Source organism: Aptenodytes forsteri, unplaced genomic scaffold, assembly GCF_000699145.1.
Source record: "Aptenodytes forsteri isolate BGI_AS27 unplaced genomic scaffold, ASM69914v1 Scaffold253, whole genome shotgun sequence".
In the NCBI taxonomy this organism is placed as follows: domain Eukaryota; kingdom Metazoa; phylum Chordata; class Aves; order Sphenisciformes; family Spheniscidae; genus Aptenodytes; species Aptenodytes forsteri.
The window spans coordinates 115,750-131,797 of record NW_008794413.1 but is presented as its reverse complement, the minus strand read 5'-3'; the positions used below and the strand labels follow the sequence as shown (position 1 = coordinate 131,797).

General features: G+C 54.1%; 1 protein-coding gene across 1 annotated transcript; it reads left to right on the top strand.

Moving 5' to 3' along the window:
* The first annotated feature begins 9,945 nt into the window (after window positions 1-9,945).
* On the top strand, window positions 9,946-13,859 carry WNT4 (Wnt family member 4). The gene is made up of 4 exons (XM_009288995.1): window positions 9,946-10,175; window positions 12,355-12,486; window positions 12,855-12,997; window positions 13,222-13,859. The coding sequence occupies exons 1-4, from the start codon at window positions 10,028-10,030 to the stop codon at window positions 13,687-13,689; spliced, it is 891 nt and encodes a 296-aa protein (XP_009287270.1). The 5' UTR covers window positions 9,946-10,027; the 3' UTR covers window positions 13,690-13,859.
* Window positions 13,860-16,048: the final 2,189 nt, after the last annotated feature.

Sequence of the window (16,048 nt, the reverse complement as noted above, 5' to 3'; positions counted from 1 at the left end):
GGCTTGGCCGCGGGAGAGCGGAGGGCTCATTCCTGCCAACAGGGGAGGAAAAGCAGATACATTTCAGTGCGTTTGAAAGGAAGGGGGTCAACTTTTTTGATGTTGCAAATGTATCGTGATAAAAGGATCGTCCCCCGCTCAGTGCTTTTTATTCTTTGCCTTTAGGATTAAGACAATTCCCATTGTTTATCTTCTCACATCAGAAACAAAGGCTGCCGGAGGCAATAAACAGAGTTAGAAGGATCCCAGGAGTTATCAGATATTCGAGGAATGAGTGTGCCTCGTACGTCTTCGCGAAGCCTCACGCGTGTGGGCTCCGGCGTGCTCTGCTTTATCACAGAGCCGCCCGGGTGCTGCCAGCCCGCGCCCAGCACACCGGGGCCGGATAGGATTAAGACAATTCCCATTGTTTATCTTCTCACATCAGAAACAAAGGCTGCCGGAGGCAATAAACAGAGTTAGAAGGATCCCAGGAGTGGAGTTATCAGATATTCGAGAGTGTGCCTCGTACGTCTTCGCGAAGCCTCACGCGTGGCGGCTCCGGCGTGGCCTGCTTTCACAGCTCCGCGTGCTCTGCTTTATCACAGAGCCGCCCGGGTGCTGCCAGCCCGCGCCCAGCACACCGGGGCCGGATCCAGCCTCGCCGGGTGCATATTTCTGCGCATAGGTGTGTGCGCTGGGTGGCAGCGCGCGGTGAAGTTTGCTTTTCCAGAAACCTGCTGGATTAGTGATTAAGCTCAGTTGTGACTTTTTTTTTTTTTCCCCCCTAAAGCTTCTTTCGACCTGTCCGGACTCGCATTCCCCCGGCGCTTCGGAGAGACGCTGCTTGCAACACTTGAGCTGAAGGTTTTCTGTAAGCCTAGCTTTGTGGGGAAGGGCTCATTTTGGCCATGCAAACGGTGTCCTCCGAGCCACCCCATCCCATAGAAAAGGGAGACGGTGGAGGTGTCTCTCGGAGGGATCGCTCTGCTACAGCGACCATTGAGCTGGAAGGGACTTTGCCAAATCTTTTCATTAAACAGACCAAGCTACTTTCTCTCTGGTTAGGAAGCAAACCTCAGGTGTGCTTTCTCAGCGTCTTGAGTTTTGGGAGTCGCTGCTTGGCTTGCTGCCTATCCAGAAAACCTCTGTTCTCCAAGTCTGAAGAGATGCTGTTCCCCCTTCTCGTGAAAGCCTCGGGATTGCTTTTCCTCCTGCCTTTGGAGGCTCAGAGAGTTTTAAATCTTTTCCTCCTGCCTCTTCAGGCACAGAATTGTAAAATTAAATAAAGGGCTGGAGTTAGTGCCTTTTAGATCTCGCTGGTTGTGCACAGGAAGGTCCCTCCAGCTTCTGCTTTATCTCTGGAGCAGTCCAGGGACGCTCTTTATACAGGGGAAATAGCCGAGTTGTTACTTTCCAAAGCAACTCGCATTTCACAGACTCGATTCAGCTCTTGAACCTGCACGTGCAGTAATGTGGTTGAATTTGGAAGCACATTCTCTCAGCGGTCCAAAACAATCCCAATGCTGGGGGTGTTTTGTAGAGGGTTTCAGCCAAATGAGCACCTCTCTGAAGCCGGCATGGGAGCGCAGGGCTCCGGTTTCAGTGGGACGTAAGGGGCGAGCAGTCATTAGTTATTTATTTATTCATTTATTTGTCTATTTTGGAGGGAGGGAAGTCCACCTGAAGAGGTGAACTAGAAAATGTGCAAAGTGGGGTGTGGATGTAAGCATCCACTAACTGCACATGGCACTGGGGCTGCTCTGATCTGTAGCTGTTTGGGCGATTTGAATGATGAGAGTCAATTCCCGTGCCTGGAAAGCATCGGATACAACAGGGCAGGGGTCCTTTATGGGTGAGGCCCCTCGTTATCAAGCTATCTGGGAATCATTACAGTCTCTCTCCATTTTCTTGCAGCTAAAACTGGCTTTGGAGGAGGCTTTCCATATGGACGCTGAATAGTCTGAGATGCGGTTATGCTGCTGCAGAGCAGGGTGTGCCACCAGCAGCTCTGTCTACCCCTTATTTACAGGGGTTTAAAACTTCCATCCAGGCTTGAGACTTGGCTTAAAGGGCCAGGAGCACAGATGGGCTTTTAAATCCTTTAAAAAAATTGAATTTGAGCACTCTGGGAAAGCTTGAAGACCTTGCAAGTGTCCGAACAAGCCTGGCTAAGCAGCTGCTCTCTAATAGTAACCACTTTCGAGGGCTAGAGAGGGAGGGATAAAAGGAGTTTGGGTTTCTCTGGCCCCCTTCCATCTGAACATGGACACACAAGGTGCTTTGCAAATGCGGAGACCGATTCTCCGTGCTCATCCCTGCCAGCTGGGGATGTTGCAAGCGCAGCCTGAACACTCATTTTGTGCCAGGTTGGGTCATTGTGCAACGTAGAGGATTTGGGAAGAAGCATACCTGGGTCCTACACTTGCATCTCTCTGTTTTTAAACCAGGCTTGATTCTTTTTAAGGTGAGTGTCCCCAGCTTTGGTAGTGGGAACAGCTCGCTTTGCCTTCAGCCTGGCTTGGTTGAATTTTGTACAAGATTCTCTGCATTGTCATTGCGACCCTCCCATTTTCCACCTGGCGAGGAACCGGTCCAGCATTTTCCCGGAGGATGCCGTGCCGCCGCGGCGCTGATTCGGCAGGTGCAGGTAGCTGCAGGGCAGAGCTGCTCCTGCCGAGCCCTGCTCCCCTCCCTGCGCTCCTGTTTTTTGGTGCGAGGACAGCGTCAAGGAGGTTCCCCAGTCACGTCTGCTCTGGCGGACAGGATGGCGGATTGCACCAACTGGGTTTGATGGAGAATTTCCTTGCTTTGACGGCCACTGCGGGGGTGGATGAATCGCCCTCCGTTTTTGGGGTGCCCAGAGCATCTTTGCATCACTCTGGGGATCCTGCCGGGTTCGTGAGTTTGGTGCATGCAACCAGTGCCACCCGTTCCCCGAGGGCGTGGGGAGGGAGAGCTAAACCGGCAGCCTCCAATGGAAATATTTTTTAATTTTTATTTATTCATTTATATTTGTAAGTCTTGCAACTTTTAACAAAACCAGCTAATTTTAGCTCAGCAATGAAAATAGACTGGCTTTAAGGGTTGCATCCTGCAGAGGCGAGAGACCTCTGCCAATCTTGGCGCTGGACTTCCAGCCAGCTTGGCTTGTCTCTGAGCTCTGGTCCTGTCTGTCAGGAAGACTTCAGGGCTGCGTCTGCCAGGGTGTAGGAGGGATCCGTGGTCTCTGGCTCCTCAGCGGTTATGGGCATTTTTGTCTTTTCCTAAGGAAGCCTCAAATAAAACTATTCCCCCATCTTTAGTAGCAGAGCCTTATTCTAGGGAGGATGGACATGACTGAGATAAAACCACCCTGCACCCCAGGTTGTGCAGAATTGGATCAGCTCCAAATACGAGCAACAGCAAGAAGCAGATTTCTTTTTTGCAATGGTTTGCTATGACTCCATGGGTCAGAACTGGACTTTCGCATTGAAGCAAAAAAATGTTTACGTTACTCTGCTGAGAGCTACTGTCCTCTCAATTAATTCATCCTTGCGGATGGAGAGAAATTAATTCTAGCCATTTATTTGGAATTTCTTAAAATGATGAAATTGCTGAGCAATCCTGGAGGTTAACAGTTTCCAGGAGGTTCTTCAGTATTTCCTTACAAGTGCAGCGACGCTGCCTCTTACAATACTTGGTGATTTTTTCTTAAAGCTTGAAAGCCTTGTGAATCCACGAAAATCTCAGTCGTCCAAGGCTGCTCAAATGACAGACTCTGCTCTGGATACGAAGTGCGGGTAACCTTTGTTTGGCTCCAGCCCCAGGGTGTCTGCCCCCCATGCCTGTGGGTGACCCCTGACAGCATCCTCCAGGCTCTCCAGGAGCTGCTGCCATGGGCTGTTGCGGTTTGCAGCTGGGAAGGTGGCGTGCAGGATCTGGCTGGCTCAGCAGAACTGCAGCCAGTATTGTGCTTTCATGAAATTACTTGGGGAAAAAATTAATTGAGTATCTTGGCCGATGGAGAGCAGCCTGAGGTCTGTTGCAAGTTGGGCGAGATCAAACTAATCCTGCAGAAGGCTTCTCTCGCCACATATTTGCAAATTCTGATTGAAACTAAAAACTCATCAGATTTTCTCCAACCAGGTCTAGCCTGAAGTGCTGCATGAGGGGAATTCCCACAGCGCTCAGCCCGGTGGCCTGCACTTGCCTCCTCTTGCAACAAGGCATTGCTGTTGTACTCGAGCCCAGGAGTCGCTTCTATTGACTATAAAGGAAGTAAAGAATATTTCCTACACATCCAAAGCAGATTTCCAAAGTGGATGCTGCTCCCAGGGTCTTCCCAGCTTCCATCCTGATCTTCCCAGCTTCCACCCTGGTCTTCCCCATCACAAAGTGGAGATGTTGCCCCTGGATGCCCAGAAAGCCAAGAAGCAGCACTGGCTTGGGACCAGCAGCCGGGCCATCTCACTGTCTCCAGAGACTTGCGATGGGGGAGGCAGGCCACCACCAATGGTTGGTGCACGGGTAGATGGGTGTTTGCTAGGTGCACGTGGTGTTAGGTGCAGGGTCCAAGGTGTGGGGGGACAGGATTTGAGCTGTAGGTTCACCTTTGAGCTCAGGCGGTGGAGCTGCACACTCAGGCCTGTAGGCAGGTAATGGTGAGCGTGGCAATGCCTCCTCCTGGGAGACTGTTTTGGCAGCTGTTAACTGGAGGTGGAGATTAGGGTGTGAAAAGCACGGTTTCAGCCAAGAGATGAAACGTGCAGTAACTGTGACAGGAAGGACTGAGCCAGAGAGCTGCTTTTCTTCCCGGGAAGAAACCAGACAGGCTCTCAGACGATGACTTTGTAAATCATGGTTTACACTTAGAAGGAATGGAAAGGCAGGATACCTAATCCCAGGAGGGGGATGCCTAGTCTCTGGGAGGGGCACGTCCTGCTGCAGAGCCATCAGCTGGATAAGGGCAACCTTGCAGGTTGCAGGTCTCCAGCAGATCCTGCCAGGAACATGCCCAAGTCGGCAGACCTGCTGAACCATGCCAAGGATGTGGGTAGTACCTACAAACCTGGCCCTCTTGGCACAGGGAGACCAGTACTAAGCCAAGTGCGGGACACCATGAGAAAGCACGGGGGCTCTCTGGCCCACCTAGAGCATCCTTTGACCTGCCAACCCTGGGACATGTCTCCCTGCCTTCTCTTTGCTTGGAAGGGGAAAGCAACAAGAAAAAGATGATCCCCTTCTCCATAGCTGCAGGATGGCTCCTTGCGGTGCCTGGTCGGTACCTCTCTCTGCGTGCATCTATCTGTCTATCTTCATGCACTTTTGGTTTTTCCATCCTAAACAAGCCTTTTCTTCTTCCTCAGAAGAAACCTGTCTGCACAAGGCAGTCTCAGTCCTAAGTACAACCCTGAGTCACTGGCTGCCCATACGTCCAGCCACAAGAGGCACAGAGACGCGCTGCTGATCCAGGCTGACTTTGCTCCTCCGTGAGCAGGGAGGATGTTTTCAGAGGCTGCCTCTCAGAGAGGAGCAGAGCTGAAGCATCTTTGCGATTTAAGACTTGAGCAAGCCTTTTGTGGCCTTGGCCAGGCAGGTATCCCAGGCAGGTCGAGTGTTTGCTGAACAAGGTGAAGCTTCTGAGCTCATCTGACTTCTCAGCATCTCTGAGTGATGTATCAGTGATACCACTGGCCTGAGTCCAACTGTTACCATCTTCAGGAAAATATTCCCAAAATGAGACAATACGAAGAGTTCTCACACTTGAAATTCATTTGTTTAAATAAAAGAAACACCAGAGATTTCTGCTTTCTCCAAGACATCTGCTACATCTTCCCTGACCTTCCTCTATTGAGAATTTGTCAATGACTCAAATTTCCACACCTTCCCACGGCAGGGAATCCCCTCCCCTCTCCTTCTGGCTCTATCTGCCAACCACTGTGGCTCTTCCAATGTCTTCCTGTCATTCCACCAATTATTCTTCATCCTGAAATTATGATGATCATTTTTATTTAAGTAGGGCTTTCCCCACCCCTCCCTGCCTTTTCAAAGCTCCCTGGATTTGAGGTTTCCTTATTTGCCATCTTGCAGGGTGGATCAACTGCAGCTGCTTAAATTACGGGGCTTCAATCTTGATCTATATACTGTGGATGGAAAAAAAGGAAGGGCTTTCCGTCAGTTTTGTGTTAAATCAATGACATTTATTAAAAGGGAGCTTGTTCTGTGAGTGACTCGTCTGGATTTAAAGGCAGGAGAAAAGAAACATAAATGCCATGATGAAGCAAGAAGACAAAACTTGAACAAATGGCTTGGGCAGCAGCTTACCCCTTGAAACATTCTTTGTCCAATCTTGGAAAAGGAAGAAAATATGCCATTATTTGGGTTTTTTTCCACAAGCAGGGCTGTTTTGAGGATGTGTGAGAGACTTAAGTCATAATCTAGAGCTCTGTGCAGCTCTGCACGGCAATCGAGATGTGATATCACACCGAGACCTTGCAGAGGGCAGGAACTGTTGGGTTTCCTCCTGTTGTGCTTGTCTTGCTGTGTGTGCAGGTAGACAAAGACTTTGTCTGTGGTTTCTACCACCTCAGTCCAGAAAAAGAAGTTTGGAGCAAGGTCCTCATTAAGGACCAGGCGCAGTGCTAGAGCCAGGTTTCCATGGTGACCGTAGGATGTTGCAGATGGGTTTGGTGCCTTGCTTAGGCTCCACAGCCCTGAGAAACACTGTGAGTCACAGGGTGGAAGCATCTTTGAGTGCTGGTGAGGGCAGAGCACGTTTCCCAGCTCTTATCTCGCCCTTCAGCTGCCCCAGAGAGGGGAAGGAGGGTGAGATGTTCCTGCCCGGTGCCCCTGAATGTGGTGTGGAGAGATGCCATGTGAAAGCCTCAAAGCTGAGGTCCTTCAGCAAAGGTCCTTCCTTACATCCTTGACTCAACTTCTGGATCCCTCCTGGACCAGGGACCAGGATGGGAGCCGCCTCCTCCCCCCCCCCTCCCCAAATGCCTTTTTTGGAAAGCAGTGATGGTACTCATGGGATGTAGGAGACCGGTAGCAAGCTGGGAGTCTGATGGGGCCATGGCGTTTTAGGCACAGTTGCCTCCACCCCCAAAGGAGAGGCAGACACGCATGGGCTGAGGAGGGATGATGGCATACAGAGGACCTGTCATGGGGGAGAGAGGCCAGAGCACCGTTCTGGATAGCTTCATCTTATTTGCCTGCCTTGCAAAACAAATTACCAGACCTGTTCTTGGAGAGCTGTACCTATCTTTGAAGCATTCTTGGCCTTCATTTTATCATCCCAAACAGCATTAAATGCTTGTTGGGGAGGCATCTTATCAGGCGCATCTACTTGGAAAGGCTTGAAAGACTCTTGTCACGCTTTTCTTCATGTGTGCTTTGAATTTATAGCTCCCCATTGCCTGGAGAAACCCACCGAGCTGGGAAATGTATTAGAAAAGGAGATGATGCCCCCATCCTGAGCAGAGCTGATGTTAACGTAGCTGTTACACCTGCGGCACGGCTCTCTCCTGCCAAGGTGCCTGCAGTCGGACTGGGCACTGACTCACCGACAGGACCGGCCACGCTGCTTTGCAGGAGCTGGTTCCCTGGTATGATAAATGCAGCTTAAGTTGCAGGAGGGGGGAAAAGCCAAATCAGTACGAGGGGTTAGTACTGGAGGCAGAATCTGGTTTTCTTGGCTTCCAGGCTCAAAGCTGATCAACTGACCCACGGTGCCTTGGGATGAATCTCACTGCTTCGCTGTGCGTCAGCTTCTCCATGCTCAAACTGAAATGATGGCTGGACCTGAGAGGGGACAGGGCTGTCACAGTCACCCCGGGTTTGCTCAGCATCAACCATCCTCAAAGCTCCCAAAGGTGGTTTGCTGCCTTCATCCTGGGTCAGCCGAGTGCAGTGAGATGCGGGAGCAGCAACTGTCACACCCCGTGTCCAGGACTGCAGCACTGGGACCAGGACACTCGTTGCATGGTGCGGGGGCCAGCAGAAAGGCGAGAGCCCTGGGTTTGGCCACAGCGGGGTTTCCAAGCCAGCCGTGTGCATCAGGGAGCTGCACGGCCGGTTCTTTGCAAACAGGGCTGTGCCCTTGGAGGAGCAGAAAGCCTTGGGCAAAGATGCTTAGCTGGTATAAAGGCTAGAAAAGAACTTGGCTCTGAAACCACGGCAGCCTGCCACTTCCCGCTGTCCGAGAGGCATTGCATCAAGTGATCTCCATGCACAAGGAAAGCTGAATGCTTTTGACGGCTCGCCATGCAGACTCCCCATGGACACTGCAAGCCAAGCCAGCTTTCTCACCGTCTCCCACGGCCCCCCAGTTGTAAGCGTGAAACCAAGCTGGTGAATAATTCTGCTGATGCACAGAAGAGAAAATCCTGTTCTCTCCTCCTGGGGCAAACTGGCAGGGCTAATGGGAGGAAGAGGCTGTGACAACTTGATTTTGTGGCTGAAGTCAGCAGATCTGGCTCCTGGGACACATGGGAACAGGCAGGGAGCAGGAGCCACTTTTGCACAGTCACTTCTCAGAGGCGAGCAGGGCTTCAAAGGAAAAATTCTTAGCAGGATGTCGCAACTTGGGAGGAGGAGGAAAAAAACAAGCAAACAAAAAAAACCCACAAGCTCTGTAGGGCTGGGAAATGCAGAGTCAAGGAATGAGGTTTCCAAAAAGCCTTTGCTCGGTACTCGCATCTCTTGGTGCAGACGAGGTAGCAACGTGAGCTGATGCTGGTGATTCCTGCGGACATTAAAGCTCGGTGTGGTCAGCGGGTGCAAGTGTGAGTTTTGCCTCTCCAGTGTAGGGATCTCCCTTCTCCACGGCAGGATGGAGTTCCACCGGTAGCAGCGTCACTTAAAATGGGTGCCAGCAGCCATGGGAAGGAGGGACAGCTCAGCTAGGTGCGTGCCGGCACAGGCACAGATAGAGGATCTGGGATTATCCAACAGCCTGACCGAGCTGTGCATGTCTATCTTAAAACCCCTCTGGGATCCAGACACTGGGGCAGGAGGATGAACCTGGGAAACGGGCAAGCACGCACACATGCAGGGCGTGGTGGGTTGGGTTACTGGGACGTGCAGGATGGACCATTGTGCCCATGTGCTCGGTGGGGAGATGCCAAGAGCTTGCAGGGTGCTTGCCCCAAAAGGGTAAGATTCCTCTTCCTCCTAATGCTGTCACTTGAGAGCAGCTCTGTAACTCCTTCTGGTGAGGATGGGGCAATGGAAAGCAGAGCACGTGGTCACCTCCATGCAGGGCCAGTCGTTTCCAGGTCAGCAAAGACCTCACGGCCATGTTCACCAGCTGGGCTGGTGGAGGAGGTGCCCAGCGTGTGCGGTTTTGCCCACGGCAGGCTCCCGACTCTGTCCTCCCCACTTCAAGTCCTGCTTGAATCCCAAGTGACAGGAAACCTGGCAGCTCCCAGAGGCCATCCTTGCCTGCTGGGGGCCGGGGGAGCTAAAAGCAGGCTCCAGGAGGGAAGTGGTTTGGAGGGTGATGTTTGTCGGTGATGAGCACACAGCCACGCTGTGGGAGCTGGAGCTGGCAGCCAAGCGCCTGTCCTGCTTGTTTTGGCTGACTTCAGAGACCTCTGGCTTTTCCTAGTAGCACTTGGATGTGCCGGTACTCGGGAGACCTGACCGGGCACATTCAGACAACGCCGAAAATATCTTCCTTGCAGGCAATAGAGGCAAAGGGGAGCCAGCAGCTGGGCTCCCCGAGAGACAGGGGACCGGGCTGCAGAGGGATGGTTGTTTTGCTTGGGCTTGCCCTCTGCCAGCCAAAAACACATCCTGTGGAGCCACCACAGTGGCACATTTAAGGTGACCCCAGGTGGGCACCAGGTATCAGCTATGGAGAGGATGAGAGGCTAGGTCTCCTTGCTTTCTGTGGTGCAGGGTGTCCCAGCTGAACATGGGTTCGTGCTCCCCCAAACCTTGCCTCCTAACCAGTTGTGCTGGTTGTCACGGCAGGTACCTGGCGAAGCTGTCTTCAGTGGGGAGCATCTCCGAGGAGGAGACCTGCGAGAAGCTGAAGGGCTTGATCCAGCGCCAGGTGCAGATGTGCAAGAGGAACCTGGAGGTGATGGACTCGGTGCGGCGCGGAGCCCAGCTGGCCATCGAGGAGTGCCAGTACCAGTTCCGCAACCGCCGCTGGAACTGCTCCACACTGGACACCCTGCCCGTCTTTGGCAAGGTGGTAACGCAAGGTGAGCCGGGAGGACGCGTGCCTGGGGTGCTGCTGCATAGGGGAATGGCTATGACAGCAGTCCAGTGGGCTGCAGGCAGGTTTTGCTCGCTTGCCCCTGAGCCAGCGGCTGGGGAGAGTAGGGAACGACCCAGTGTTGGATCTTGGGGCCCAAGGTCTCCCCTGGGCATTTCACCAGGGCTCTTTTGACTGTATTAGGGGCAGCATATCCAGACCTTGCAGTTCCTTGCAGCTGCTGGGTGCTTCCTCTCCCAAACCTTTTTCACGCCCAGCAGGTGCCCATCGCAGGGAGGCACCAGCCCAGGGCATCCAGAGAGCCTGGACCTTTTACAAGGACATGCCAAGTTGAAGCAGGGCCCTAAAGTCACCCTGCACCCTTGGCTCTGCCCCGCCAAGCCCAGGAGCTTCGCTCCGCAAAGCCATAGCTGCAGCGGGATGCTGGATTTATTTGGTCTCATCTCCAGGCAGCCCCGAAACGGTGACTGCTGCCAGACTGGCGCACTGCTCTCGAGCAGAGCCATCTGCGGGCGAGACCTTGGGAGGACAGCCCTCTGCCGCCCGATGCGAGTAAAACACACGGTGGCTGGGCCCTCAGAGGGCAGAATCATCGCCCGCCACCACCCAGCTGCCAGCCTTCAGGGGGGATTTATGGCCAGGGCAGCCCCCAGCCTCTCCAATCCCAGCTGCATGCAGGCGTCCCAGAGGCACAGGGCTGTGATCAAACCAAGCAAGGACCCAGAGCATTGGGGTGAGGAGATGGAGGGGAAAGCCCCTCTGCAACCCCTGGAGACCACCGAAGTGGCCCTTGCCTCCCCTGGGGTGCCACTACCATCTTTGATGCACCGTCTCGCTTCCCACCCCAGGACCCATAGACCAAAGCCTCCCCCCTGGCTCCTTGTTTGACTTTCCTCCCCTCAACGCAGGGGTGAAGATCTCTTCTTGTGAAGGTTCAGGGACTGGAAATACCAGAAATACCAGAAACTAAAAGTCGTCTCTTTTTAGGCAGCCACAGCACAAACCGACCAACACGATCCTACTATTAACCTCGATTAACTTGGAGGCGGTTCAGTCCCCGCGCTGGCTGGGTCCTCCCCAGCCACTGCTGCCCGGGCCAGATTACAGCTGGGCCACCAAAGTCTGGGCTGCGACCACCAAAGTAGCTGCCCTCTGTCCGACCAGCGAGCTGGGGCAATGTCTGCTTGCAAGCCATGCCCCCCTCTACCCCTAGCATGGGACTACCCCAAATGCCAACCCTTCTTGCTCGGAGACGGAGGGGCTGTCACCTCAACCAGCCTTGGAGGACAGTGGGGATTTGGGTGTTGCAAGAGCTGATCGCCCTGTGTGTTTATGCCCAGGGATGTCCCCTGACTTCCCAAACAAGCTCTTCCTAACCGTGTGGCACCACATAGGTAGATGCAAGAGCTGGGAAGGGGCTGCATCCTGGGGACCAGCCTGGTTTTGCAAGGCGCTTTGGGAGCAGACTGGGGTTTTGCAGGGTAGTTTGGGAGGTGCTGGGAGTTACAGGACCCTGTGTGAGAGTATGGCAAGGATCTGCAGCTGCAGGGGATGTTCCAGGATGTGGAAAGCAGCCAACTATTTTGGATGCAGGAGAGATTTCATGGCAGAGGTGCCCTGCAAGCACCAGGCAAGACAGTCTCTCCATATAAGCTCTGGAGAGCTCTTCCCACATTGGCACTACAGCCTTTGCATCTCCTTCATTGCCAGGTTATAATCTGCCCATAGCATTCGTGTTTTTAACCTTGTGGGGCAGTTCCCAGCTCCTTCACTATTGCGAGACAGGGCTCTCACTCCTGCAAACGATCTCCCGGAGCCAAGGTGTCTCTGCTGAGACTGGTCCAGGCTTGGCACTAAGCAAAGAGCATGCCTGGGAGTGGGGAGGATGAGTGCCCTGCATGGGGTACCCCAACTTGGGAGGAAGAGATGGAGCAAAGGGCTTGACTTGATAGCTCTGCACAGCATGTTTTGCCGACAGCCAGTTTTCAGACCAGCTTTTCAAGGGGGTTTATGTGCAACACCAGCATTAGGAAGGAAGAGGAGCGGAAACACACGCAACAGCCCACCAAGGGCCTTTGGCCACCTGGCTGCATGCCCTCCAGAAAGCCCTCGTGCATGTCTCAGACTTGCTGCCACATTTCCCACCATCGTTTGTGCTGTTGCAGGGACGCGGGAGGCAGCATTCGTCTATGCCATCTCTTCGGCAGGGGTGGCCTTCGCGGTGACCCGAGCCTGCAGCAGCGGCGAGCTGGACAAGTGTGGATGTGACCGCACGGTGCAGGGGGGCAGCCCACAGGGTAAGCATGCAAGGGCAGGGGGATGGGACAATCGAGTGGGGATGCAAAATGGCCAAGCATGGAAACGCCCACTCTCTGGAGCCATCCAGAAAGGAGGTAAAAGTTAAAAAAAAAAAAAAAAAAAAAGTCTCAGTCTACGTGAGTCCCTCAAAAAGGCATCTGGGAGCATCACCATGGGACACAGAAAGCAGCTTGTCCATGTTCCCCCCCAGGGCCACACTCCCCAGCTTCCCCAGTCCCCTAGGCAGCCCAGCCTAGTGGGTAGCAAGACAGAAGAGGGAGCAGGTCAGCTGTATTTTAGCAAGAGCAGGGCTGGAGAGGATGAGCAAGGTAGGCTGGCTCTGTCTCATCTGTGCTCTCTGCCTTAGGCTTCCAGTGGTCGGGCTGCTCCGATAACATCGCCTACGGCGTGGCCTTCTCACAGTCCTTCGTCGATGTCCGCGAGAGGAGCAAAGGGGCTTCTTCCAACAGAGCGTTAATGAACCTCCACAACAACGAGGCAGGGAGGAAGGTAATGGTGAGGGGGAAACCTGGGCAGCCGGCGCAGCTCTGCAGCATCCCAGCTGGGGTCTGCAGCCACTGCTGGAGCCTGTTTGGCTTCATTTAATCCCATCAGCTCACGCGCATCAGCATCGCTTTCTGCACAACCCTTCCAGACCCTGTACGTCGCAGCCTTCTTGCTGTGTCCATCCCAAGCTGACTATCCCATCTCGTTTCTTGTGTCTGTTCCTCCAGGCGATCCTGAACAACATGCGGGTGGAGTGCAAGTGTCATGGCGTGTCAGGCTCGTGCGAGTTCAAGACGTGCTGGAAAGCCATGCCCCCCTTCCGCAAAGTGGGCAATGTCCTGAAGGAAAAATTCGACGGTGCCACGGAGGTCGAGCAGAGCGAGATCGGATCCACCAAAGTGCTGGTGCCCAAAAACTCCCAGTTCAAGCCGCACACGGACGAGGACCTCGTCTACCTGGACTCCAGTCCCGACTTCTGTGACCACGACCTCAAGAACGGGGTGCTGGGCACCAGCGGCCGGCAGTGCAACAAGACCTCCAAGGCTATCGATGGCTGCGAGCTGATGTGCTGCGGCCGGGGCTTTCATACGGACGAAGTGGAGGTTGTGGAAAGGTGCAGCTGCAAATTCCACTGGTGCTGCTCCGTCAAGTGCAAACCCTGCCATCGGGTGGTGGAAATCCATACGTGCCGGTGATGCACGGAGGGGAGCGCCCATCCGTCCCCCTCTCTAACTGACCCTGCTTCTCCCTTGCCCCACGGCCAGGACTGAGGAAGTAACCCAGACGCTGCAGGGAGAGCGCAGCTCTTTACAGAGACAGAGCCCAGAGGAAAACAGATTTTAAAGAAAAAAAATATTTAAAGTTTCAAAAAATTGATCATTGTTGGCTTTTTTTATTTTGTTTTGTTTGCTTTATTTATTGCTGAAGCCAGAGCCCCTTGGTGTCCTGTGCCAGCAGGGATGTGTCTGCTCTCGGCAGCTGGCTGGGGACCTGCGTGATGTCTGCTCTCATCGGATGAGCTCCTGCTGAGTCCGGAGCATTGCAAACGGGAGGTGTTTAAGCCGAGGCTAGCGTTAGGCACTCGGTATCTTCTATCACAGTTATTTTTATTTGTTTAAGGCATGCGCTGAGCATCCCGGAGCACTGCTTGCCTTGGCTGAGCCTCGGGAGGGGATGGAGTGCAGCCAGCGTGTGCAGCCAGGTGCACTGCAGAGGATGGGCAGATGGTGACGGGGTGGCACTGTCCCCGGGAGTTAAGCTCAATGTGGGGAGAGCCCAGCCAGGGTGATCAGTATATGAGGGGGACGTGGGACACTCCTGCATCCCTTTGTCGTGGGATGCTCGATGGCCTCCAGGGCGTTGGATGGATTTTGGAGCCGCTCCAGTGACCACTCTGATTTACAGAAGCTCCTCAGCAGCTGCCCAGGGCTGTCGGAGGACGCAATGTTCCCACCATGCTCCCCTTCCCCTTGCAAGCCCCCTTCCCCCCCTCACTTCTCCAGCATCTTGTTCAACTGGAGACTGTGAAGAGGGTCCACAGAGGCCATGGTACTTGCAATCCAGTGACTCTTAAGGGAGCTGGGAACTGATGGGAGGAAATCCCAGGGGATTTCTTTTCCTCTGTGCCATAATTGCCCCCACCTTGTTCACCAGCATCCCACAACCAGGTCTCCTCTTCTTCCTCCACATGCCTGTTCTCCACACCCGGTGAGGGCTCTGGGGACAGTCCCCATCCCGTTGGCTGCTGAGAAAAGCAAAAGTATAAAGTGGAGCAATTGTTGGGGGTGGGGGAAAGACGCCGCTGGGGGGAAAGGCACTGCTCATGCTCGGCTGCTACCCTTGGGCAGCAGGAGAGGAGGGCTGAGCCAGAGGGATGCTGCCATGTGTGCCCTGACCACCGGGATTTAGTGCAGCAGGGCCCCAGCTGCCCTGTCTCACTCCCCGCAGGCTGGCCTGGAGCGATGCCATGAGGATAACGCGCTGTCCTACCCACTCCGGCTTCCCTTCTGCCTGGGATCGGGTTAGTGCAGAGTCCTTGCTGCCGGGCTGCAGGACGAAATATTTGGAGAACTAATAAGCAGAGGGGCACTGCGAGGGGAGGTGGAAAGCGAACCGGTTCCTCTCTCTCTCACCCACTTGTCTGCGAGTCGAGAGGCAAAAAGGGAGCAGAGAAAAACTTCAAAAGGGCACCTCAAGCCAACAGGAACATCTGCCCGCGACACGGCAAGGAGTCGGCATGGGGTGGCATTGCTGAGCCCTCCTGTGCAAGCTCAGAGCTCCCCGCGTGGTCCAGAAAAGCCCAGAGCTGAGACCATCACCCTCTGGGCTGGGGTGGGTCTTTGCAAACCTGCAGTCTTGTTTTTCTTCCTTGCTTCATCTTGAGGGGAAAGGTTGGGGGAACGTGCAGACATACGTTAAATCCCGTCTGTGCTGTGGCAGTGATGGGCTGGGGGAGAGTCTGTGGTCGCTGGAAGGTCTCCAGACACCGTCCGGCTGGAAGGCTGCTGACAACTGACTCGAAGCAGAGCAGGGCGAGGGAGCTTTGCATCGAGGCATCCCCCCAATGCCCCCCGGCTGCCTCCCTCCTGCCTGCCTGGCCCCAGCTCCAAAAAACCTTCAGCAAAGGGTGCCAGGTGGCGGGGGGACTGACACCCAGGGGAGACCCCGAGGTGGAGCCATTGTGGGTTGATCCACTTCAATGCAAACCAGAGATCTCCTCGCCAGAGCAGCGCAGAGCAGGGATTGCCTCTCTCATTGGCTCGGTTGGCCAAGGGTGCAGTATTAAATCCTCAGGGGAGGAACTAAGCTTCGACCCCCCAGCTCCATCTCTTTAGCCTCCCAAGGCTGCAAGTTCTCAAGTACCCTGGAGACTATTCCTCCTCTTCCCAGCTCATGCAGAGGAGGCCACAGTCCTCAGGCCACTGGCCAAGTTTTCTGCTCGTTGTCCATCTAGGATGAGGGCCAAAGCTGAACAAGACAATCCAGATCAGTGTGGAGATAATCTCTGCGCAAGGGATTTTTTCAAGCTGCGATGAAAGCTGAGCCCTGTAAATG

Coding starts and splice junctions, on each gene's coding strand:
- WNT4 (XM_009288995.1), top strand. CDS start 10,028: ATGTGCAAGAGGAACCTGGAGGTGATGGACTCGGTGCGGCGCGGAGCC. Junction 12,487..12,854: donor GCAGGGGGGCAGCCCACAGG/GTAAGCATGCAA, acceptor TCTCTGCCTTAG/GCTTCCAGTGGTCGGGCTGC. Junction 12,998..13,221: donor ACAACGAGGCAGGGAGGAAG/GTAATGGTGAGG, acceptor CTGTTCCTCCAG/GCGATCCTGAACAACATGCG.